Source organism: Leuciscus leuciscus, assembly GCF_965113295.1.
Source record: "Leuciscus leuciscus genome assembly, chromosome: 2".
Classification (NCBI taxonomy): domain Eukaryota; kingdom Metazoa; phylum Chordata; class Actinopteri; order Cypriniformes; family Leuciscidae; genus Leuciscus; species Leuciscus leuciscus.
The window spans coordinates 56878276-56905162 of NC_138726.1; the positions used below are offsets into that span (position 1 = coordinate 56878276).

General features: G+C 38.7%; 5 protein-coding genes and 1 long non-coding RNA gene across 6 annotated transcripts in view; 4 read left to right on the top strand and 2 right to left on the bottom strand.

The window, feature by feature from the left end:
• Window positions 1-1323, top strand: part of LOC309493391 — a 42560-nt gene extending 41237 nt beyond the window's left edge. The window contains exon 2 of the long non-coding RNA XR_014203900.1: window positions 727-1323. This is a non-coding gene — a long non-coding RNA (uncharacterized lncRNA). The remainder of the gene's footprint in view (window positions 1-726) is intronic.
• LOC309493191 (titin-like) overlaps window positions 1-2146 on the bottom strand; it is a 442694-nt gene extending 440548 nt beyond the window's left edge. The window contains exons 1-2 of the mRNA XM_082162311.1: window positions 2056-2146; window positions 484-519 (exon numbers count right to left, since the gene is read on the bottom strand). Coding sequence (XP_082018437.1) covers window positions 484-519; window positions 2056-2083 — 64 coding nt within the window. The 5' untranslated portion in view covers window positions 2084-2146. The remainder of the gene's footprint in view (window positions 1-483; window positions 520-2055) is intronic.
• Window positions 2147-8646: 6500 nt separating this feature from the next.
• Window positions 8647-9085, top strand: LOC309493301 (histone H2A-like). The gene has a single exon (XM_082162476.1). It carries the CDS (start codon window positions 8671-8673, stop codon window positions 9055-9057), a length of 387 nt encoding a protein of 128 aa, XP_082018602.1. The 5' UTR covers window positions 8647-8670; the 3' UTR covers window positions 9058-9085.
• Window positions 9086-9631: 546 nt separating this feature from the next.
• On the top strand, window positions 9632-10501 carry LOC309493325 (histone H4). Its single transcript, XM_082162498.1, has one exon. It carries the CDS (start codon window positions 9657-9659, stop codon window positions 9966-9968), a length of 312 nt encoding a protein of 103 aa, XP_082018624.1. The 5' UTR covers window positions 9632-9656; the 3' UTR covers window positions 9969-10501.
• Window positions 10502-11571: 1070 nt separating this feature from the next.
• On the top strand, window positions 11572-12027 carry LOC309493310 (histone H2B-like). Its single transcript, XM_082162485.1, has one exon. The coding sequence runs from the start codon at window positions 11606-11608 to the stop codon at window positions 11978-11980; it is 375 nt and encodes a 124-aa protein (XP_082018611.1). The 5' UTR covers window positions 11572-11605; the 3' UTR covers window positions 11981-12027.
• A 5008-nt stretch (window positions 12028-17035) lies between these two features.
• LOC309483458 (killer cell immunoglobulin-like receptor 3DS1) lies at window positions 17036-26330 on the bottom strand (the record flags this gene model as incomplete). Its single annotated transcript, XM_082149313.1, has 5 exons — window positions 17036-17121; window positions 18071-18169; window positions 22546-22824; window positions 25694-25957; window positions 26042-26330. 5 exons carry the CDS (start codon window positions 26328-26330, stop codon window positions 17117-17119), a joined length of 936 nt encoding a protein of 311 aa, XP_082005439.1. The 3' UTR covers window positions 17036-17116.
• Window positions 26331-26887: the final 557 nt, after the last annotated feature.

The window sequence follows — 26887 nt, forward strand, 5'->3', positions numbered from 1 at the left end:
AGTGTTTAAAGATCTGAACTGAACTTACTAACTTCTGTCTGTCTGTTCTCAAGCCCTTTTCTCTTCCAGCCCTTCCAACCAAACCACACTGAATGAATAAAGCGTAGCATTGGTGCTCAAGATCTTAATGACACACAGTCAATCATTAATATTGCAGCAAAAACTCAGAAACATGCAAATAAAACTCACTGTGCAAAACTCATCTCTGTTTTATGGATTATGATCTTTTGAAATCAATGTCTGACTGAACTACTTTACAACTGCAAGACTGTTTGATTGATTGAATAAATAGCAGATTTCTGTAATGTTTTGCAGCATAAGGAACTACAGTCAGATGATTCTGTGAAATATGCAAAACATGGACATAAAACATCAGCAAACAGACAAATGTGGGATCCTAATGTATCCATGAAGACAAATAAACTACTACAACACAATTCACATTAGTTAAAAACTCAAATGTACTGCAGTAACGGACAGTACCTTGACTGAGTCCAGAGTGAACGAGGGACATCAGCACTAAAAGCAGAAGAAACAGATATGAAGCTTTTCCATTCATTCAACACAATGTAAATCACACACTGAAACATGTCTAGAGTTTATTCTACATGAACTGAAAGTGTTTTTCTGTTGTGATGCTCATTCAGGGGAGAACTGATGGATTATTGTCCAGCATTTAACATCATCACACACGATGACGTCACAGGACTCGTGAACAGATACGAGAGTCGATTCAGTGATTCACTGTTTGATTCACTGATTCACTGATGCTCAACAATAAAGCAGCAGTTTGAACCACTGAGCTTCACAACATTCAACATTATATGACATTATACTCATCAATAAATGTGATGTCAGTGTATTTCTGTAACTCTCTTCATAGTTCTTCTTGTTCTCTTTTTAAATATTTTTTTTTTTTTTTTTTGCTCCCTGAATTTTGCCTGTATAACATGTTCCTGACCCTAACATGAAAGACACTATTAAAATGTATTAATAATATAGAATCATGCAGCTTTCACACCACTACAATGCATTATATCACAGTACATAAACATACACTTCATGAATAAAGACACTTGCATACACACATGTTAAAAAAGAAAATATTAACATGAATGTGATTAACGTTTCACATCACTGATTCTTCACTGGAACAGAACAAGCTTCAGAACCAAATCAGGCCAAAGTGTTTGAGACACACGACATCACTTCCTGTTTGATGTCGGCACCATCAACTTCATTGTGACTTTATAGTGGCTGCAAAAATAATTTGGACACTTAGTGTGTTTCACATATAGTACACTTTAATTTAATTACTTTTTTTTTTTTCACCACCAGAAAGAAAACCTAAAAGGTGTTTAAGCAAGAGCTTCTGGTCTAAGAGTTCATGTTCATATGTCGACGTCAACTTATTCTGGAAACCTGTGGTTATTCTGACACACATGTGAACTGACATCATACAACAACTAAATATGAAGTTCAGGCGAACTGGATAAAAATAACTGAAATGTGTCTCAGAAAAGAGAAGTTAGTTCTGAGAAAAGCTCGACTTTGTTTGAAAAATAAAATTTAAGTTTCCAAATATTTCTGCAGTTATTTCTCAATAAGAGAGTCAGAGAGAAAGAGAAGTGATAGAGAAGATGAGTGTGTGTTCGGTCTCTGTTCTCAAACTCTCTGAGTCTCTGATGGAGAGTTTATTTAAAGATACAGCATCATTCAACACTAACTCACATCAACACAAATACATCTGATTTATCTCAACTACTTGAAATAGGAGGAAAGATGTTACAACAAAACTAAGCAAAAATACATGTACACATTGCCTCCATCTTTCACACGCATTATCACACAGATAAATGCATCATAAACCTCTTTATCTGATCAACACGGAACAACATCACATAAGATCTGATCAAAAAGTAATACAATAAGAGTGAGACTGTGGATTCATAGACTCTCCTACACAACACTCATTATTATATCCCATCTTCAGCTGAATACAATGCATTAGAAACAGAAAACAGAAGATAGTAAAGAATATGATCTTATACTCACAGATGAGAGGCAGTGCACTGGAGCCCATACTGTCACATTAATAGACTGTGTTAACAGCGCTGAGTGTTAAACACACACTTCCTGTGTTAGAAAGAAGAGATGAGGGAGGAGGAGACAAATCTCTACACACAGAAATACACAGATAAAGAAAAGAGAGATCCAGTCTAAGATATTTAGCTACTAATTTATTCAAGTTGTCACAGCTCTGTTCATCTACTTGAAAATCATTCTATGAGTGTGTCAGTGTGTCAGTGGGCCCTTCCTCGCATGGGTGGAGCAGTTGTTTCATTTAGTTCTATTTTCCTTGTGAAAAGGTTGGAGGGTTTTCACTGTTCTCTGATACCTCTATTTAATTTATTTAATTATATTGGCCATCCATGTTGTTTGAGGAGATATGGTGCTGTTGAAGATGTTTGCTAACAAATATGTGCAGTTGTTTTCAATGGATGGTTTTGTATTACTGAAATTATTTAATGTGTTTTGGTTCCATGTGGTGGGGTATATTTTTTTTGTGTATTGTATTGTGTTTGACACTTGTCTGAGTATTTTTGGGTTTGATTCTTTGTTTTTTGGATGCATCTGACATTTGACATTGGTTGTCATATGCTGAAAGTTTTTTTTAGTTTTTTTTTTGTTTGAGAGCCCCCGTGATTTGGGGTTGATGTGGCTGCAGCTAAGACAGTGTTATTTCGTTTTTTACTTTTGTAACTAATAGTTCTATTTTCCTTGTGAAAAGATGTCGCCGTGTGCTGCAGAGTGGCTGATGCAAATAAATACAGCCTAATAAAGCTTCACTGCTGTGACGACCACGAACTTGGTGTCCTCCTCATTCAACCATCATTCAAACACAACGCAGAGACATTTGGGGGAACACACAGACGAGAAGGGTTACATTAAAAACATTTCTGTAATATGAGATACAAATCTTCATCATGAAAGTGTTTTCATCCTATTTCACATAATTTGCAGCAATTTGTCAACATTTAAAGCCCAGTGTGATTGTTTCTAAGAAAGTAAACAAAGATATTCATTATAAAATATTTAACTTATCTTTTACTATATTCATTTCAAATGATCAGAGACTCATTATGAACTCATTATGTACAAATGAACTGATAATTGTCCACAACAAGATGGCATGATGTTGATCTCAGGCAGCAAACTACCTTTTTGAACCTCACACTGCTCCTTAAATAATAATAATAATTATTTTAAAATAATAATAATAAAAATATATATAATATCAGCTGACTTGTCTGTTCGGTGTGTGTGTGTGTGTGTGTGTGTGTGTGTGTGTGTGTGTGTGTGTGTGTGTGTGTGTGTGTGTGTGTGTGTGTGTGTGTGTGTGTGTGTGTGTGTGTGTGTGTGTGTGTGAGTTAGTGAGCGAGCGTGTGTGTGTGTGTGAGTTAGTAAGCTTGTGTGTGTGTGTGTGTGTGTGTGAGTGAGTTAGTGTATGTATGTGTGTATAACCGCCTAGCAACACCATAGCAACCGCCAGGAATACCCTAGCAACCACCCAAAATTCCTTAGCAACACCCAGAACATCCTAGCAACCACCTAATTTAAACTAATTTAAACTTTAACTAATTTAAACTTTAATTTAACTAATTTAAACTTTAAACTAATTAAAAATTTAAACTAATTTAAACTTTAAACTACTTTCTTTCTTTCCAAACTTTCTGGTCCAAACTATCTCAAGCCAACTTAAAGTTTGTCTCGACTAACTTTTTAATCTAGTTATTATTATTATTATTAGTAGTAGTAGTAGTAGTAGTAGTAGCAGTAGTAGTAGCAGTAGTAGAACTGAATGAGTGTTTTCTGGTAAACTATATCTCTCTTCTTCATTAATAATACACATAATGCATGCAAACTACATTGTACTGTCAGTATTCAGAAATACATTTATGATTGAAAACAATTTGTTTCCACCATTGCTTCCCACTCGTAATTACGACTTTGTGGTGCAGTTCATGTGCGTTCAACTCGTAATTACCATCTTTCTGACATGATCTGAACACACCAATAGTCAATGTTTTTACTGATACTTACAGGAATTAGACACAATAATATTTTATGGGCGGAAGGAACATGATCGGGTCAATCCCTCTGACAGTGAGCTTGAGGAGAGTCAGGAAGAGAGGATCCCTGAATCAGGCTTGACAGACAGTTGGGAGGTCAGGGGTCAGTTAGGGGGGCAGGGGTCAGTCAGTAAAGTAATGTGTAACTAATAGTTATATTAATTATCTATACAATTATACAATGTGTATGTGTATTTGGTTTATATATGTATATGAAATGTGAGAAACGTTTATACGTGAGGTATTAGATCAAATTAGTAGTAGTTTGTTTATTTGATTGTTTGATGTTTGTGATTGGTTGGACACATTTTATGATGAATATATTATCAGGGACCCCCAAGCTCCCAAAAAATGGGGTGAACATTTTTTCCCTCACAAAATAAAAATTCATGCCATTAGAGGGTTAAAACCATGTTCATTTATTCTCTAAAAGGATAGTAGTGGGAAAGGATAGTTAAGAAGTGACAGCTCTCATCGCTTCTAAACAACCCTTTCTCACTGCCCTCCTTTTAGAAAAGAATTAACATGGTTTGGGATTTCTAAAAAAGGGAAGTCAATGAAAATGACACGGATATTCTTTGAATCTTTGATCTTGTGATGATATTTTGAGGTTTATGAAACTAAAGATGCAGATCATGCATAAATGTTTCCTCTACTCTGGTTAAAACCACAGAGCAGAAACAGAGCAGAAGTCAAACCACGACTATGAGCTCAACTCTTTTATTAGGCCTGAAGAAATAGGTTGGCTGTTGAAAAACACAATCACCTTTAAGTAAATTGCCGGTTAAGTTTGAAACCCTCCACAGGGTGTCCGGAAAGAGACTTGGTCAGTAGATATTTGAGAATAACCCGTTTATTTGTCACCACATATCTCAGATATTAGCAGTTTCCCTTATGGGGGTATAGCCTATATATGTGTTTTTTTTTCCCATAAATAATAATAATAATAATAATAATAATGATAAAAGAAGAAGAAAAAAAGAAAGAAAATGTAGGTGTATAATGTAGCAGTCCTTGGCTCCTTAATAATGGCAGAGATCGAGTCTCTAACGGGTAATCATTTTTTATTCTTCTAGAATCAGCATGAGCACCGTGAAAACTAGAAGTAAACACACAAATAGCTTGTTAATGAACCTCTGGCATGACACAAATCTACAAATAAATCCTCACCTCTTTTACAGTGCATCATCATGCATTTGTGGATATGTGAGTAAACTGTTGATCAGCTATACAGGTTCCTGGGCTCACAGCCTCTAACCCAGTCACATGAATGACCTGACAGTGAATGCATTACCTCTAGCGGCCTCCAGTGGCCACTTACACAGACTAACAAGTGTTTTAAAATAGACATATGATGAATATTTAAAGAAATATAGACATGAGATTAATCATTAAAGAAAAACAAACTTGCTGTGTCATACATTAGAGTAAACCATAAACAGTTTTCATGCAGGCTTCATGCATATTATGTTGTTTACAACTTTAAAATGTACCTCCAGAACGGATACATTTGCAATTAAATTACACCAAAACACAGATGAAATATACATCATCAATAATACATACATCAAAGCATAAAGATAATATATAGGCAACACATAGGCAACACTGTCTAAAGACGTGACAATCTCCTATCATTGGCCTTACAAGCTAAGGCACAATAACGGCAAAACTATATATTAGACAAGTCAAGTACATATAATCGCTACAAGGATCAAATATAATGTAGGCCTACTTACTTTGCATTGACGCACAACACCAGTGAAACCCAGGGGGGTAATCTTTCAGAAAAAAACTGAAGCTTCCCCGGGCGCCGCCATTGATTAGCGGACCATCACCTGCTGTTAGCATCCCATTGACTCCCATTCATTTTGGAGTCACTTTGACAGCGAATAACTTCACATCTGAGGCGTTTAAAGACTCCATTTGTCCATTATTTATTTCTAAAGAAACACGACAATGTATAAAAGGCTCCATTACCTTGTATCTTACGTTATGGCCCCGTAGATGGAGTTTTTGTAAAAATAGGCTAACGATTGCGTCATAACCACGCGACTCTCTGTCGCACAGTAGAGAGATTACCGTATGGACAGGAGGAGAAGCTCACGGGCAATCGGGGGGACGTGGAGGCAAAATGACAAAATAATTTATCAGAATACTTAGCAAAAGTTTCTCCTTCTCCTAGCTCATGGACACCTCCTACTCACACTCTCCGTCTCTGCAAGTTTCGGAAGGGAATGATTCAGATTTCTCTTGGCACAGCTACTAGAAGACAGACGGGTTGCTCACGTCACATCTACGTCGTCAAGCTCAGCTTGAGTCTGCGCAGTACGCTCCGCCATCAGGAAGTGAGAGCTTCTAATTGACTTCACTTTTCTCCGTTGAAGTCTATGGAGTCGCTGACTCGCTGTGTCCATTTCTTTTACTGTCTATGGTGAAACCACACATTATGTGCATGTAATTATATTATAATACATGGGGAAGTTCAGCTGAAAGACTGTGGGTTGGAGATGTTCGCCTGAACGCTGATTGGCTGCTGAGCGTTGATCAATTAAAAAAAATAATAATAATAAAAAAATAAAAAAAATGATTTAATCAGAAGGTTTATAGCTAATGACCTTTTTAACAAGGCCTCTTAAACTAAAGACTTTAACAGTCATATTCGCTCTACAAGCAGCTGCTAAAGTGAATACATCTTCAGTGAGCCGAAAGAAGCGTCTGCAACATGTGAAAATGTAAGTGATGTGTTTTGCTGTAAATCTAATTTCAGTTTTCTCCCACCCATGGCCTCTGAAAAGTTAGACCCACTATATAAGAACGGCTGCTTTTGGAAACAACCCACAACATACTGTGACTTCCGCTATAAAGTTAAAGTTACTGCTAAACCACCTGAGAGAAACTGAACTCATTTAGACTGAACAATGATGACATTTATTTAAAGGCCTGCCAACGTTGGTTGATATCACTTTTATGGTCATTAAACCTCAATAAATGCATATATAGAAGAAAAAAAAACCTATAATAAGTGTTCAACAGATTATGATTAGCCTATATTGAGATAAATATGCAAGATTAGGTACAAAACCCAATCCTACCCGAATTCAGTGTAATCAGTATAGAAAACTAATACACAACAGCTACAAAGAAATAAACTCAGTCTTTTTACTTGTTTTATATATATAAAAAAGCTATTTTAAAAGCCACCCACTAGTTAATAGTAAAGAGTGTTATTTAATTGGTCAAACGTGACACTGGCTTTCCTTTATGTTACAAGTGAAAGCAAATGAACAGGCCCATTTTCGAATGTTATGTTTTTGATCATGTCTTAAAGGGGTGGTTGAGTGTGATTTCACTTTTCTAACTTTAGTTAGTGTGTAATGTTGCTGTTTGAGCATAAACAACATCTGCAAAGTTACAACGCTCAAAGTTCAAAGCAAAGGGAGATATTTACTTGTAAAGAAAAGGACTACAACAAACGGCTGGTTGGGACTACATGACATTCCTCTCTGGTTAGTGACATCACTAACCCTAGAATTTTCATAAACCCCGCCCCCGGGAACACGCAGTCCATGTTGAGAAGAGGAAAAGTTGTTGTATAAGAGTACATTTGTGAGTCTGCTCAAACTTTAGCATCCATCTTTTCACATGCAATAGAAAGTCACTCTGTGTGCATCTCACAACAGTTCATATATGAGCGATTTATAGATTTATCATGACAGAATATCCGAATTGAAGATAGTTAACTCCACATCAGCAACATAAATTCATCAACTAACCATTCAGAGACGTCCTGTTGCATTCTACATGCTGTCACTTCTTCTTGAGTCTCTCCATCCTTATCTGACTCCGTTTAACATTAAAGGCAGAACAGTTTCTGTCATTTTAGTGTGTCTGCGTGAGGTAATAGCAGCTGCTAACAGACACGAGCTCTTGAAACCCCGCCCTCTGCAGCAGCTCATTTGCATTTAAAGGGCCAGGCACAAAACGGTGCATTTTTGCAAACCCTCAAAAAGTGACAACTTTAACTTGCTATATAAAAATATCTGTGGGGTATTTTGCGATAAAACTTCACACACACACTCTGGGGACATCATAGATATATTTTACATCTTGTGAAAAGGGCATTATACCACCCCTTTAAGTATTTATACACAAATACATATTATGTATTCATATGTTTACATATTTATACAATTAAACTAAAGCTATTATGCTTAATGACCGAAGTGTTTAACTTGTAATCACACATTTTTATTATTATCATCATAATTATCATCATCATCAACAACATTATCAAAATAAATTCACCCTTTAAAAGGAAGCCTAGCGCATTAAATTATACTACAGCGTGACGTGTTTGAGTGTCAGTAGCAGAAAGGAGGGTTTGGTGTTAAGAGAGAAGATCACTGATTGGCTGGGAATGTTTTCAGATTTCAGCCAATAGGAGACTGTCACGCTTTCTTTTATAAGTCACCTCACAACTGGCAACCGCATTGTATTTGTTTTCCTCGCTAATCGTAAACAAACTTAAACCGCAATGAGTGGAAGAGGTAAAACCGGCGGAAAGGCTCGTGCTAAGGCCAAGAGTCGCTCTTCCAGAGCGGGACTGCAGTTCCCCGTCGGCCGTGTTCACAGGCTTCTCCGCAAAGGCAACTATGCCCAGCGTGTCGGTGCCGGAGCTCCGGTGTATTTGGCCGCTGTGCTCGAGTATCTGACCGCTGAGATCCTGGAGTTGGCTGGAAACGCCGCTCGGGACAACAAGAAGACCCGCATCATCCCTCGACACCTGCAGCTGGCGGTGCGCAATGACGAGGAGCTGAACAAGCTTCTGGGTGGCGTGACCATCGCTCAGGGTGGTGTGTTGCCCAACATTCAGGCCGTGCTGCTGCCCAAGAAGACCGAGAAGCCCGCGAAGGCCAAGTAGACTGGCTGAAGCTTCTCTTCAAATCAAAGGCTCTTTTAAGAGCCACCCAATTTTTCCTCGAGAGAGTTATTTCATAAATTGTATCACCTATTTAAGTTGGTATCAGCCCAGCATAGAATTAAATCAGTTTTGTACCGTACGTTGCTAATATTGTTTTAAAAATAAACGTATATGAAATCTAAGAATTTTTTAATGCAAGTAACACGCTGCATTATGAACATATGGCGCTGCGCGGTTATTTCCCTCTGTGCTATGAAAAAACATTTTTCACTGTATGTGATCAATTTATTCATATTCGCGTCTCAATTTTTATATTAGTTAGTCTAGAAAGCTTATCATTTGTAAAATTGTCTATTTTTTTAATGCATTTAAATTTATTTTTATATACTTATACAGTTAAATTATATCGTTAACAATATTACTTTAATTCTATTTCTTTCCACTAGTATCTGGCAACAAAAGACTGACCTCGATTTGGAAATGCGTAACTGATGACGTGTAATAGAACCGCCCATGAATGTGGTTTCAACTAGGTCCGCTAGCTGACTATAAACTCCTCTTCCCCAGTAGTTGTACTATCATCTGCTGTTGTGGACGTCATGTCTGGAAGAGGAAAAGGCGGTAAAGGACTCGGGAAAGGAGGCGCTAAGCGTCACCGAAAGGTTCTTCGCGATAATATCCAGGGAATCACTAAACCCGCTATTCGTCGTCTTGCTCGACGTGGCGGCGTCAAGCGTATTTCTGGCCTGATCTATGAAGAGACTCGCGGTGTGTTGAAGGTGTTTCTGGAGAACGTCATTCGTGATGCTGTGACTTACACTGAACACGCCAAGAGAAAGACCGTCACCGCCATGGATGTTGTGTACGCGCTGAAGCGACAGGGACGCACTCTGTACGGGTTCGGGGGTTAAGAGATCCACGAAGAAGAGAAACCCAACGGCTCTTTTAAGAGCCACCCACATTTACACACAAAGAACAAGTTTCTAGATGGTGAAATGGGTAGTAATGTAAACCAATGATTTTTGTTTTTGTCTTAAACGGTGCCTTAACTCTATTGTACGTAGTAGCAATGCGAAAAAGCATTTGTATTTTTCCAGCATCAAATTGATCCTCATATCCATATCTATCTTCAACTCCATCTTCACTCTCACCCTGCTGGATTCACTGTCACTATAATCTAATTTTTCTCATCACAGTATGGCCCATCATTCTCACCCTCAACAACTGCCTGGTGTGTTTTATAAGTTTTTTAGGTGCTATAGAAAATGTGTAGATATAGTATGTGAATAACTATTCTTATGAGTGCATTACAGATTCAATGTTTATATAAGTCTAACTCTTTTCCTTACAAATATATTTGTATTCCAGCCTGGTTTGACCTCATGTGATTCCATTGTTGGTGCAAAATTGCCTTGAGGCAACAGATTTTTTTTTCTTTTTTTTTTTCTCCAAAAACATTTGATGATATATAATGTAAAGTTCTTGAAAATACTTTTTTACTTACCAGTGAAGGTGACTCATATTTGTGTGGGTGATTAACTACTCAAATAATTGATGTACTTTTCATTGGGGAAATATGGAGCTCTGTGACCTGTGCTGAAAGAAGACACAAAATGGAACCAATAAATGGATGTCTCATTTAATAAAAAAAATATAAAAAAATGTTTTGTTTAGTTTACCATGACTGTTCCCTGCTGGTGGAATGATCTGCCTAACTCAACCAGAGCTGCTGAGTCCATAGCCACTTTCAAGAAACGGCTGAAGACGCTTCTTTTTCGACAGCACTTGATCCAGGAATACTAACACTTTCTCTTCTATTCTATTATTAAAAAAAAAAAAAAAAGTACTGCGTTAGATTAAACTGAGAAGGGTCATAGCACGTGTATATTGTTGTCCTACTGTTAGTTTAACTACTTCTATTGTTCTCATTTGTAAGTCGCTTTGGATAAAAGCGTCTGCTAAATGAATAAATGTAAAATAGACGATGTTGCCTGGAGGAAATACCATACATAGAGGGTTAAGTGTTTTCTAAAGCAAATACAAATAAATATAGTATTCATTTATTTTTTACTGTGTTATATTCACGAGTCTGCTTTGCAGTTAAATTAGCATCGTTATAAAGACTCGGAAGTTAGTAGTCATTGTTATATATATATATATATATATATATATATATATATATATATTTCTGCTTCTAAATAAATGTTCAAATTATTGAAGCCGCAGAGCACCTGGTTAAAGATTCCTGAAATTATTCAATTATACATTTTCTTATTCATTCCGAAAAAAAATGCGAGGAAATGAAACAATGGAGTCGATGTGGGGGATGGTATTTATAGATGGGCGTGATTAATATTTTAAAGCTTCTGATTGGTCCGCCTACAAGTCGGTGAATGTGTAATGTGGCCAATGAGGTCACTTTATGGGTTGAAGACTCACAATCACAGAGCTTCGTTCTTCCCTTTTGAAATTAGCATAGAGCAGTGCATAAAGCCCGCCTGCAGTGATTCAGCTTTATTGGTCTTTGAGTTTCTCTGACTGAAGCATCATGCCTGAACCAGCGAAGTCTGCACCCAAGAAGGGCTCGAAGAAGGCCGTCACTAAAACCGCCGGCAAGGGCGGAAAGAAGCGCAGAAAGTCCAGGAAGGAGAGCTACGCGATCTACGTGTACAAAGTCTTGAAGCAGGTTCATCCCGACACCGGGATCTCCTCCAAGGCGATGGGAATCATGAACTCTTTCGTCAACGACATCTTCGAGCGCATCGCCGGTGAAGCGTCTCGTCTCGCTCACTACAACAAGCGCTCCACCATCACATCGAGAGAGATCCAGACCGCCGTGCGTCTGCTGCTGCCCGGAGAGCTGGCCAAACACGCCGTGTCTGAGGGCACAAAGGCTGTGACCAAATACACCAGCTCAAAGTAGAGCGAGCTCAGCTCAACACACACACAAAGGCTCTTTTAAGAGCCACACATATTGTCTTGAAAAGAGTTTCAGTTTCTTTCTTTTTTTTTCATATTCTCCTTTTAAGAGCAGTTCAATTGTAGATTTACTTACCTATATAGAGGAAGATGCTGTGTAGAAAATAAGATATAAGACATTTATGGCTGGTTTCACAGTAAAGGTTTAAGCTCCCAGACTAAAATTTATTTCATAACACAAAATCGACTTATTTCAAGGGTTTAATATTTTTGCTGTAAGATAAAGTACATAAAAAAAAAAAAAAAAATTCTAGATATCTTTTGTCTATTTGCTTTATTTATAGACCGAGAAAAACTTCTGTTCTAACAACATATTGGCTTTTGTCTTTAGCAAATGTTGAGAATGCAAAAACATTATTTTCATTAACATTTATATTTGAATGTTGTTGTGTGTTTTTTTTTTTTTTGTGGACAATCCAACTTGTCTCTGATGTTTACAGTAGTAACTGAGATAACTCATCTTCCTCTTTCCTTATAAAATACAAATTGAATTAGTTTCAGGTGTTTTTTACTATAGTATATCAGAGGTCTGTGCGCTGCGCTATTGATTTTTCACTAGTTGTTCACAAATGTTGACTTGTCAACCTACAAATGTAATTGAAATGAATAGAATAGTGGGTGAATTTTAACACACATATGAGAGTCAAACAATATGTTCAAGCTCTCTGTCTGTTTTTATTTATTTATAAATCTTTAACGTCAAATACATTTCACATATAGTGTGTGTCATGAAGAGGACATCATGTTGAGTAACACAGGTAAACATATTTAACTATTTACTTTTATAATAATTTTTATTATGCTGCTCTTTTAATGTCTACTTCCAACTTTTCTTCCAGTTTGTGGAAGCGAACAACTAAAATCAAAGCAACCAATGTGTCTCGACTGTGATGTTCCATAAGAGAACATATTTAAGTTATTTGAATACTATTTGATAACTTATTTATTTTAATATTTTGATTATTAATTATCAGAATTTCACAAACTCTCTTAAATGTCAAACATAATAGCATTAAAGACAAGGTTTCGTTTTCTGTATTATTACAGAAAAATGTCAGTCAAAACCGCATCAATAACACAGTCAAGTATAATTCAACAACATATCCTTGACATTTTACCATTAGGCTATTCAGAATAGCTCAAAGTTACAGATATGTACAGTATATACATTTATATATTAAATTATATTTATATTATATTATGAACAATGAAGCCAAACAAATGTATTTGAAGTGAAACTCAAACTACAACTCTCAGCACAAATACAAATGTTTCCATATTTGGTTGCGTTATCTATTGCGTAAACAAGGCTTAGTGCTTAAGGCCTGTTCCAGTATCCACGTAAAACATCATCCCTCACACGAGCATAAATGTGTTTAGCAGCTCGGCTGTCTGATCAGGGAACCTAAAGACTCTTTTAAGAGCCACCTATACTCTCCCTTAAAGGGTTAGTTCAGCCACAAATGACGTTTCTGTCATTAATTATTCACCTTCATGTCGTTACAATCCCGTCAGACCTTTGTTCATCCTCGGAACACAAATGAAGATCTTGCTGATGAAATGAATGAGGCATTTATATAACGCTTTTTATACTACTGTACACCCAAAGCGCTTTACATTCCAGTCAGGGGAATCTCCGCAACCACCACCAGTGTGTAGCAACCACTGGAATGATGCAGCCACAGTACAACGGCACCAGTGCGCTGACCAAACACACACACACACACACACCAGCTACAGCTGGAGAGGAGAGAGCGTGATAAAGCCGATTCAGTGGATGAGGATTATTAGGAGGCCATGATTGATAAGGGCCAATGGAAGGACTTTGGCTCCAGGACACCAGGGTTAAACCCCGACTCTTTACAAGAAGTGCTATATGTTTTTTATTTATTTTTTAATGACTACAGAGAGTCAGGACTTCGGTTTAACGTCTCATTCGAAGGACGGTGCTCTTTGACAGTATAGTGTCCCCATCACTACACTGGGGCGTTAGGGACCCATATAGACCCCAGGATGAGCAGTGCCCCCTACTGGCCTCACTAACACTTCTCCAGCAGAAGCCTGGTTTACCCAGGAGTCTCCCATCCAGGAACTGACCAGACTCAACCCTGCTGAGCTTCAGTGGACAACCAGTCTTGGGCTACAGGGTGATACGGCTGCTGGCCTCAAATCTCAAATCTGAGAGCTTTCTGACCCCACATAGACAGCAATACAACGACCACTTTCAAGGCCCAGAAAGGTAGTAAAGACATCGTTAAAATAGTCCATGTGACTCCAGTGGTTCAACCTTAATGTTATGAAGCGACGAGAATAGCGTCTCTAAACACAGTGCAGCGCTTCCGGGTTCTACGTTCGACGGGTTCTGGAACGACATTATGGTGATTTAATTTTTTTAATTTTTGGGTGAACTAACCATTTAAAGAGCGTTGATGTTACATTAAATAAACCAGTGGGCAACTACAAGTCCTCGAGATCCACTTTCCTGCAGAGTTTAGCTCAAACCCTATAATGAAAAACACCTGAACAAACTCAAGATCTTCAGGATTACTAGAAATATACAGGCATTTGAGTTCGACCAGGGTTCTAACAATTGTCCAAAAGAGCAAATCCAAGTAAAAATCCACACTTATTTATTTTGTAAATTGTTTATACAGAACATTTGATACAGAATAAAACTGGCATGTTTACTAATTACTGAGACGAGTGATCTAGAACAAGCAACATGATATCATTGTCAAGCTATTGGAAGAACATTCACAACAACACACATACACAAAAATGTTATAACAAAATCAATACATTGGGGAATGTACCAATGATCAGTTCCTGAATTTTATACAAGTTTAATATTATTTTATATGAGTTCCTGATGTTTATTTATGATATAGGTAAGCAATAAGAGTAAAGAGCAAGAGTGCTGTTTTTCCTGGAAAAGCATATTGCAAGTGTGATATTGTTATAGAACGGTTAAATAACAAGTTAATATTATTTAACCTACATTATATACACACATTGTCTGTTTTTTTGCTAAATGAAAATAGTTTTAAACAAAGCCACATGAGAACAGTTGCTCGTCTGAGCAACACGTAATGAAATAATCTCTGAAAGAATGATTTGAATTAGGGCTGCACGATTAATCGCTTGAAACCGCACCTGATTTGGCAAAGGCTGCGATTATTTTATGCGCAGTTTGTCAGTGCAAACGGCTGATCGGTAGTCAATTCTGCTCCATCTGAACACCAGAGGGCGTCTCTCACACACACACTCACACACACACACACACACACACACACACACACACACACACACACACACACACACACACACACACACACACACACACACACACACACACACACACACACACACACACACACACACACACACACACACACACACACACACACACACACACACACACACATCTGAACACCAGAGGGCATCTCACACACACATGGAAAATATGAAGTAGTAGTACAATAACATACATCATTCCAGTAAATCCATATCGGGCATCATACTGTCTGTTGCTGAATAAACAGAAGATTGAAACGCTTTGATTGATTAAACATGACTAATAAACACACGACTGCCTTATTCTGTGTAAGAATCACATCATCTCACAGAAGGATGAGCTCAACTGTCCTTATGAAGAGAGTTTGGAGTAAAAGCATGTTATTAAATGTTGTCTTTTGTACAAGAGGTTCATAAATGCTTCCCGTGTTGGGAAAGATGTTTGACACGTGTTGTTTTTTCAAATGCACGTTATAAGTGACTCAAACTCACAGTGCTTTCAGAAGGAGCAGTGTTTACAGAGCCATGCATCAATGACAAGCTGCGCATAAAAAAATAATTGCAGCCTTTGCGATTTCATAATTGCTATTAATCGTACAGCTCTAATTTGAATGAGGTTCAATGACTCACTCATTAAAACAGTGATTTGCCGCCACTTACTGGAGGATCTCCACTGCACTCTGGAGAACAAGGGTACGATTACATGACAATGATGTGCTAAAAACAGAAAAGTTTTTTCTTTGTACAGATGACAACGTTATCAAAATGATCCCTGTTCACACGGATCTGTAATAACTAATAACTAATAACGCTGTATTACGCATGCCAGACAAGTAGTTGGTGATGTGACTTTGTAAATGAAGACTACGGGACTGCGCACACACACATTATTTTACTATAGTTCACTCGAGCTGAGCGCACAGGCCTATAGACAAAAATTACATAATCTATCATGTTTTTTTATTTTTTTTTTTATTTCCATTCTAAGGATATTAATCTTGATAATACTGTATTATTACTTTGTCTTCTGGGTAAATCTCATCTTCACAAAGCCAGAAACATTCACTGTAATCCCAATCTTAGAATGTTCTCCTCTGATATAAAGTCACTTTTACTTCCTTTAAGAAAATGTCAAAACCTTTGAACACAAGGGCTTCGAAAACATATATCATCCTTGAGTCTGTTGTAAGGAACCTTTCATTTAAAAAAGCCTATAGACTAAACACATCATACGTATGTGCATGATGTTACCATTTTCATAAATTTACGTTTTTGTATTTACACGGAGATAAGGGTCTCGTTTTCAAAAACTTGCACTTTGAAACCCGTTTTTAAAAGTTTGCGTTTTCAGGCCCCCCAAACGCCATTTTCGTGTAAATGAACGCCAAAGGCTCTCGTCAGGCTCGTTTATTGCCTGCAAAAATACCTCAATAGCTTTTGTTTGTATCACAAATACATTCCACATTAAATTACAATTGCAAGAACCACTATGTCAAAAATGCAGGCCTACTGTAAGCTATTAAAACGAGCATTCTCGGGGAATGTTTGTTATGCTTGGTGGTGTTGATGTGTTTTACAAATTATTTATTTGTTCTATAAACTATTTCTATATAACTCCCACACCCCACCCCACCCCACCAGTACATTTAAAGTCTATTAAAGAAGAACCAACTACAATATTTTCAAACCACATGTTGACAGAATTAACATTACGAGTCTTTTCAAACAGGTTAATATCAGGTTGAAGTTTCTTCCTCTGTTACGGTGTACTGACTTTGGTCTTCATTTAAACTGTGAAATACACACACACACACACACACACACACACACACACACACACAAAAAAAAAAAAACATTTTCAACATTTAATCAAACATGTCTTATGTTAATCTTTTTTTCAATGCAGTTATAGGCCTTTATCGCATCACAATATAACGCCGGAAGTAGCCGCGAAGCAGTGTACTGCGTCTTCCGGTTATTGCGTTCACCATGGCTGCCTGTTAATTATCACTGGACTACTTCACTCTCACATCTCCCAAAAGTTTCTTTTTTTTTGTTTTCTTGATTCCATTTTAATGGTTTAATTAAATTGTTATAATCAATTATTTAAAATGTAATGATTTAAGCAAAACTTTCTTCAAAGGTTAAACCAAACCTTTATTTTGACGGGCTGCCGTGTAGACATTTGAGTCTCTCTGTGTTTTTTTATGATATGACGATAGTTTTTCTCAAATGAAGCTAAAATGCTGCTGAAGTGACTCTCAGAGCGGCTGTGTTGAGGAAGTGCATTAATGTCCTCACACAGGCTGAAAACATCGCGAGCGTCATGCCTGCCGCCTCAGTGTGTGTGTGGTAAATGAAACAGAGTGTCTGTGCCATTCATTCACGAGACACGCAGAACATCCATGATTCCTATTTAAGTAGTCTTTATGCGGTTTAATATTGACAGACACTGGTCTATATCACAATTTTATTTAAGTTTACTGACCTACTTTTCATCTAAAGGTGTAATTGAGTAACCACCGGAAGTGCGAGTACACTGCTTGGCGATTTCGAACGTTCCGAAACCAGGAAATGAGATAAAGGCCTATTGCTTTCATGAATGACCAATCATCTGTTTAAAATATAGATTTATATAATATAAAAGACAGGCAGTGAATATGTGAGTCATTTAGAGAGAGAGAGAGAGAGCGTGAGCGTGAGCGTGAGCGTGAGCGTGTGTGTCAGACAGAAGTGTTACCTCTCGCTCTGTAACATTTGTAAAGCAGCACGACTGTCGCTAGCAGGTACGGAGAAGCAGCCAGAAGAAAACTGAGGATTTTGAAGACAGAAATCTGACCTAAAAAACAGAAACACAAGCACATTATGGAGCAACAAAGTTTTGTGAGTGATTTTAAAAGCTTTGAAATAGTTTTCCCGTCTCATATTATTCCACCACCATTTCCCTTTTAGAGCTCTGTATTGAAGGAATAGTTCATTTAAAAATTCATATTAGGCCGAAATTTACTGACCTCTTGTTGTTCAAACCTGTTTGAATTTCTTTCTTGTGTGGAACATAATAGATATTTTGAAGGATTTTTTTTTTAATTTCTATTGTAGGCTATGGACAAAAACACAGATACATTTTTCCAAATAACTTATATTATGTTTCACAGAAGAATGAAAGTCATACATGTTTGGACTGATATGAGGGTGAGTAAATTATGACAGAATAGTATATTAATATAATTTATTCATTTTAATGTTTAAGGCAGAGGTCTTCAATCCTGCTCCTGGAGGACCACTATCCTGCATCTCACCCTCCAAACGTGAGATGAGGACAGAGTGGTCAATAGTGTCAAACACCGCACTCAAATCCAACTGCACTAACACAGAAGACTTGCCAGAGTCAAGGGTCAGTAAAATATTGTTTAAAACTTTAACCAGTGCTGTTTCTGTGCTGTCAAATGTTTTTTCTTAAAACCTGATTAGAACACCTCAAAAATCTTGTTTTTATTCAGAAAGCTCAGTAGTTGGTGAAACACTATTTTCTCTAAAATTTTAGATACAAAAGAAAGATTTGAGACTGGCCTAAAATTTGTCAGAACTGTCGGATCTAAATTTTTGAGAAGTGGATGAACAATGGCATGTTCATGTCGTCTGGTACCGTTGCCGCTTCAAGGCAGCTGTTCATGATCTTTTGAACAATAGGCCCAATAACCTCAAACATTTGTAAAAAAAAAAAAAAAAAACGTGGGGACAGAACGTCATGGGGGGATCCTGAAGGTTTGAGCTTGCCTAAAATATCTTGTGAAGTAGCCAGAGTGACAGGCTCAAAATGACTGGGACAGAAGATTCAAGAGATACGGTGGAGATATTTAGCCTAATATCACTTATCTTATCCACAAAAAAAATTTGGAAATGTGTTACACATAGCCAGAGACTCTGTGGGGAAAAGACCAACAGTGGGGTTAACAGCAGCATTTATGGTGGAAAAAAGAACTCTTGGATTGTGATGATATTTTTCAATCAGATCAGATAAATACTTTGCTATTTTCACCACATTCTGATATTGTATCAAATTGTCCCTTAGTATTTCATATGAGCCTTGCAGCTTGTCTTTTTTCCACCTTCTTTCGGCCCTTCTGCAGGCCTGACGAAGAGCACGGGTATCATCATTGAGCCATAGCTCAGGCTTTGGTTTATGTTGTTTGGCTTTTATGGGAGCCAAAGAGTTTAAAATATTAGCGGAGATGATATTGAAATGATTAAGAGAATCCACACCACTCCAATTTTTTCACAAAATAAATTAGATGATTGAGACACCTCCTTAAAAACAGCTGAAAATTCAGTACAAGTAGTCGGTGTGATTTTACGAGAACATCGAACAGCCTTAGTGGGTCTTGTAATATTAAAACAAATGGGGACTCTGAAAGTAATAGGCTTGTGATTGGACATAACATGGTCATCTATTGCTAAGTCACACACTGTCAGGCCATGTGAAAGCACCAGATCAAGAGTGTGACCCTGAATATGAGTGGGAGCATTCACAAGCTGTACCAAATCAAGAGTCAATAAGGCTCATAAATTCTTTGGCTAATAAATTAGCTGGACAACACTCATGTATGTTGAAATCCCCAAGGATTAACAGTCTATCAAAATTGGGGATAATTCCCCCTAAAAAGTCTGAAAACTCATTGATAAAGTCTTTGTGAGGTTTAGGTGGATGATAAATGACTGAAATCGCCACTGGGTTATCCAATTCCAAAACAAATAACTGAAGTTCAAAACTCAAATAGACATCAGTCGCTAACATCCGACAGCAATAGTTCTGTTTAAAAATAGAAGCCAATCCTCCCCCTCGGCCCATGAAACGAGGAGAGTTAAAAAATTTAAATCAGTTGGTACCAGTGCAATGCATTCTGGGTCGATGACGTGCATAGGTTGTGTCGGTTGTGTTCAGAACAGAGAGAGGTGAGCTAATGGCGCTAAGTTTAACTGTAGCTACATCCTAAAAGTGAATATAATGCCACATTGTGCAGCAATTGGTTGTAATTTCCAGTGCAAAGGCAACAAGGGGAGTGATGTAAGCCTCCACTGCTTTCCAAAGGAGAAGAAAATAAGAAAAGAGTGGTAAGTTGCTTGTGGACGAGTACAACTCCCTAAAGAGACCCACAGCTGTGTTCCCGCAGAAGACGAATCATCGGACACTACGCCGATCATGGAGGAAACCAACAATCCACCATGATGCAGATGCAGAGAGTATTTCTGTGCGTTCAACATAGTGACTGCTCTGGGAAAATAAAGCAAACAATGGCGGTAGATGACTTATTAAATTATTTATACCGATAGTACGATTGTCTGATCTATACTTAGCCTACCCTGGACAGCTGCTGACAAAAAGTGGAGCTCTTTACAGTAGGGGTGTCAAAATTAATCATTTCTACGATGCATCGCGATGCAAACGAGGACGATTCGGTATCGGTTCAGTAATAGACCATAACCGATTATAATGTACTGACGCTTTTCTGACGTCATTTGTCGTGTACGTGCTTTGTCGCGGTAGCATTCAATGGCAGAGGGAGGTGAGACGCGAGTGCGAGAAAATAAAAAATGCTCCAACTACTTTAAAAGCCTACATCTGGGCACATTTCGGCTTTTATGAACAACCTGGTAAGCACGACCTGCAGAAGACACACGCTGTGTGCGCTCATGTCACGCACAAATAGAATATGCAGGAGGTAATACCACAAACTTGATAACCCACATTAGACGTTTTCACCCCGAGCTGTTAACGCCTGGCAGAGTCTGACTGCTTTAGAGATGTGCGGATGAGCTCCAAACTCACCCGAATCTGCAGACAAAAATAAATCATCCACCTGCCCCAATCATTTTCTCTGATTTAAGTATCCGCACCCGATGGTCAAATTACAATTATTCTGTGTTGTTACGCGTGATTATAAATGGATGATCGTCACCTTCAACAGCGGATTCGGCGACGTTTGATGCTCGCATCTTTAATGGTAACAATACACTGATTAATGAGCGCTGCTTTTAAATGAACATATTCATTAAAACAAAATGTATTTGACAGATTTTCCTTTTCTTAATGGCTTAAACAAGCTTTACTCCCTTGAAACTTAAACTGGAATGTCACTGTTTCTGTCACTGCGACTTACCGAACAGGCGAGCACCCCTACTTTACAGCAAATGCTCTCGTTCTCGCTTGGCATTGGCAAGCAGTTGCCGCACAGACACCATCTGTTTTGCCCCACTCTCGCTTCCTCAACTTTCTGATAATCTTCATTTTCATGTAACTCTTGAGTGGGCCTATCGTCTTCCGCGTTATTCTCCTGATTTAAGCCTACGGTGCGCTCGGGTTCAAATTAAAAAGGCTGAACAGCAGACGTGTTCATCTCACTACTGTCAAAACGTACTTAGCCGGTACATTGGAAAAACAATAAACAAAGCTGCTACAACGGCTAGGCTACAACCGGCTATAACCTATACACGTCACTACCCAGAATGCATTGAGATGTAAATAACTATTGTGGCCTACGAGTGAATGGATTTTCGGCTTTTTTAAAAATAAAAACAAAAACATTTGGAGTGTTTTTGTATCACCTTTTTATAGCTGACGCCCACGTTATCTTATAAGGCCAACATGCCGCACTAGTCGGGGTTCATTTTAAGCTATAGGTGACTGACGCAGACGACGCCTCGGCGCAGGCGGGGTGAGCGACTCTTTGGAAGTTGATCCGGCGGATTACCAACTATCGGTGTATTCCATGCATGCAGTCGTCCCAGCGAACGCCCCACCACGAAGCTGCCGCACCCTGCCAAGTAAGCATGAAGGCCAGCGCAGCGCAGCCAGCGCAGATAGTCAGGTATAGTCACCAAAGTAGAGGCAAACTGATCATCATGGAATAGCTCTTCAGTGATGTCTTTAATGTCAAGCAGCGTTTGACGATCATATGTTAAAAGTGATAAAACATTTTGTAAAATAGTAAAACATAAAACAGGAAAAATATATTAAAAAATGGGCAAGTATAACAGACAACGGACGGCAGGCCATACACACCAGTGCCATCTTGTTTGTAAAAAAGGCTTAGAAATAATGGTACATTTTTTTATATAATAATAATAATAATAAATTATATATATATATATATATATATTCTGTAGATATTGTCTCTGATCTGTATTTGTTGCATCACACACTACAGTCTCTCTCACCTGTAACATTTACCCACAGTGCATCACTGTATTGTGTGTAATAGACTGGTTTCCCTCTTCCAGCTCTACACCAGTACTGGCCTCCATCAGACACTGAATCATTATTCAGGCTGTAGGAGTTTGTTTCTGTCTTCTCTGTCTCAGGGTTCAGTGTGTCTTTGTACCAGTAAAAGTCCCAGTTTCCAGTGGACGGATCCATGCGACAGGTCAAAGTCACTGTGTTTCCAGTCAGTGCAGCTCCTGCAGGATCTGATGTGAGTTCAGGCTTCGGCTTTAGATCTGCAGGAGAACAACAACAGATTCAGATCCTCAAGAGTCAGAGTTCTCCTGTGTTACACAAATCATTGAGTATTTGTCTGCAACAGTTCATACAAAAGAGAATTTAAGTGCTGAAATGTGGATTTTAGATTAGCATTATAGATCTGTTGTGTGTCTGCTGTGAAATAACTAGACAGTCTGAACTTTTTCTGGTCACGTATAAAGTGCAGTTTTGACAATTTTGGCAGGGGTGTGTCTCTGTGAATCATTCTGTGTAATCAGTTCCCTTTCGAGAACGTTTCACTCGTATTGCGTTGCAAATGCTTTGGGAAAACTCCTTTTCTCGAGAAAATTGAAGCCTTTATTTTAAAACACAGTGCAGCTGCATAGCGAGCACAGTACAGCTGACTAAGCATGCTGATTGGCTGTGCTGCGGCAACTGCATGAACATATGGCGAACCAGCGAGGACGGGCGATCCAATCAGAGCATTTACCGCCTCGCTCGCGCTGAAGCACGCCTAAATGGGCATGGTTGAAGAGTATAAATTCGCCCAAATTCGCCAAAGGGACAGATTGAATCTCTTTCAGCGAAGAACGCATCACCTGCTTCATCGCTGACTTCTCCGGATAATAGGAAGCTTCTCGCTGTTGATCAGCCCAGCAGCGGAATGCAGTGACCTGCTTCAGTACAGCAGACTGGCAGATCCTGTGATCACTCGACGGCGTCAAGCTGATCGCCGTTTCCCTGTGGCATCTGGCGGATATATCCTTTGCTTCAAGCCTTTTCACAAAAAGAGCAAGAGCGCGTTGTTTCAAATGCCGCTCCCGGTCTGTGAAACATGCTGGATTCCCCATGTGTCTGACAGACACACACTATGTGCTGCCTGCCTCGGTCTCGAGCACGCCGAGGCAGCACTCACTAAAGACGGCTGTCCCTCTTGGGACAGCATGCCCATCTCGGCGCTTCGCTCAAGGCTGGTCCTCGTTACGTCTGAGAGCGAGCCCGCCCATCTTCTGTCTCCGGCCCACGTCGAGCTCACCAAGTCGTGGCGCACCCCCTATTCGGCCCACCTGCGCACTTCCACCTCTATGACGCTCTCGTCAGTCGACGGCGCGGAGGAAAAGGGATATGTAAAACCGCCCCCCCCCTGGAGGAAGCGGTGCACTGCTACTTGGGCGGAGTTACTGTATTGCTCCTTGATTTACTCGCAGCACCTGAGAAGCCCCGTGGTGAGGAGCAGAGAGTTTGCGCAGAGCTGAAGTAAATTACACCGCAGAAGTAGCAGTGCTTCGCCTTCTGAGAATATAGTTCCAAGTATGTATACGGTTAGAAGATGGCTGTCTCATGTGACCTTGTTATTCGTACACACTGTGACTATACAAATCACAACATGTAAATAGGAAAATGTTGGCGTTATTTTGTCACTTATTGGGAGCAGTATGCTAGCTGGAGCAGTTTACCTCCAGTCTTTGTGCTAAGCTAGGCTAGCGGTGGGTGCGTCAGACAGTTACGGCACGCACAGAGATGAAAAGGGTATGAATGGGCTTATCTAACTCTGGGGGATACGGTGAATAAGCTAAAGTCCCAAAAAGTCGGCGTGTTCCTTTAAATTGTGCTGACTGTTAATATGAACTAACTGAACCAGCATTTGGCTTGTTTTTCATCAACAAATGAGATTGTTGGTCTTAAATACTTTATCTTTTATCTCAAAGGGGGCTGCAGAGACCACTGTTCATGAGGACCTGAAAATGAAGAATATGAGCATCTATAGTATGTCTGCCGTGAGCCAGATGCAGAAGGAATCATCATTGAGGGAATACCAGTCCTAACCAATCTTGGAAATCTGGCCAAAGCATGCTTACTGCTTGGGTTGACATATGCACTTAATCTTGAGTATCCATCCAAGCTTTCCAAAACATTTGAGGTGTTTCAAAGACTTTTCGTGGGACTTGACACACTGTGCCAAAAACCAAGCCCCAAGTTCATAACTCTGAAAAATAAGCTCCTTGCCCTGCACTCAGACATGACTTTCACTCTGCACTTGTGAACAGCTCATTTTGAATATGGCTTGTGAATTGTTACAAAAGTGCCTGTTGACTTAATTTTAAAATGTTGTAACATTATATGTACACAGTGAAAAACTGTCTTGTGAAGGTGTACTGCTAACCTGCACTTTATTAGCTGAGGGCATGGTTTCTTTAATGCATGAAAACAGATGTTATTGATTGTTTAAACTGTCCAGCTCATTGCTACTGTTTGGATATAACAATGATTTAATAAATGTTGGAAATTGACATAACAGCAACTAATTTTTTGAAGCTGTTTATCATCATTTCTATCCTGACCTAGGTCTGACTGAGGACAAATGATCAAGTCTCTAGGCTTTTTTGCTACACTGACGGTTTCATTCATCTGCAGATAATCTGAAGAGTAGAAGCTTATGAATGAATTGAACATGTCTGGAGGTTATAGATAATGAACTCTGAAAAGATCTGTGATCCTAATCAGCCTGTCACTGTATATAGGAAGTAAGCTCAGATTTACTGGCATGGATATTGTCACAGTTGTGTTCTGTTTAGTTTGGACTTGTCTACCTGTCAACATGTCACGTGTCATTATTAGTTAATCTGTCTCAGCTGTGTCTTATTTCCCTGATCTGTTTCCCCATGTATTTAAGCCTTGTGTTTTGCCTTGGTCATCGTCTGTTGTAAGTTGTATTTAGAGAGAGTGTGCGTGTGTTCGTGCTCCTGCCTCGCTTAAGTATTGTATTATTGTAATAAAACGTTTGAATTGGAGATCTGTGCCTCTTCTGCCTGCACTACATCCTGACAGATATCTTCTCAATGTCTTCAGGTTAAAGTGATGTGATGAAATGATGAACACACTCACCTGATACTGTCAGTGTAACTCTATCACTCCTCTGTGAGTACTGTGGGGTTTTAGTCTGAGTTCCTCTACAGCTGTACAGACCAGCATGAGACGGATCCACAGATGTGATTATATAGTCATGGTCTGTTCTTCTAATGTCATATTGATCTTTATACCAGCTGTACCTCCAGACTCCTGTCTCCTGTATGTCACATGTGAGAGTGACTCTCTCTCCTCTGAACACACGAACATCAGGCTGAACAACCACTACAGGTTTGGGTCTCACTGTGAAATGAGCAAACAACGCACTTCATGTTTCTTTCACTGAAAAAATTAAATAAAAAATCTACAGAGTAAAAGAGCACTTACCTCTCACTGTTATCTTTATTGCATTACTGAACTTTGTATAGTATTCTCCTCGCTGTGCTCTACACCAGTATGTTCCTCCATCAGAGACTCTCACAGAACTGATTGTTTTAGTTCCTGCAGCATCACTAGATTCACGGTTTGAGTCTTTCCTCCAGAGAAACGTCCATCCAGTTGAGCTTCCCACGTCACAGCTGAGAGTAACTGTGTCTCCAGTGAACACTGAACTCTGGGGCTTTACAGTCAGAATCGGTTTATCTGGAAGTGAACAGTGATGCAGTGTTGAGTTCATATAGTGTTATTGGTCATATTTTTCACTAGTCTTCTGTATTTATCATTCTTTTTTAAACAGTAAACTATGTATTTTATTTTGTCTTGTCTGCTCCCACCAGTGACACCAAACAGAAAATTCCAGCACTTTCAAAGAACAATGTTACAATCTCAGGTAAGGTCAGGGACTATTAGTTATAGTTCAGAGTATTAAGTAGGTTATGCAACAGACCCGGGCAAGTTTACTGATAAGTAAGATGATGATCTCAACTTTTTAACTTTTTTTTTATATTAAAAATAAAATGCGATAAATATCACCATACAACAAATGCTGAAGGAAAAGGCTAAACATAAAAAATAAATAAACATCAGCCATATTATTGCAAGCACAGGCTGTTTTTAGTTCATACTGTTGCTTTTTGGATCTATCAGTGTTTGATGGCTGACGCTATGGCCTTCAATATTTTATCCCATTCACTTACATATGTGTCTCACTAGCCAAGATATTTGTTTGTATGGATTATTAATTATCATATTATATTAGTTTGTAAAACAACATTGCTACAAATGCTGTTAAAT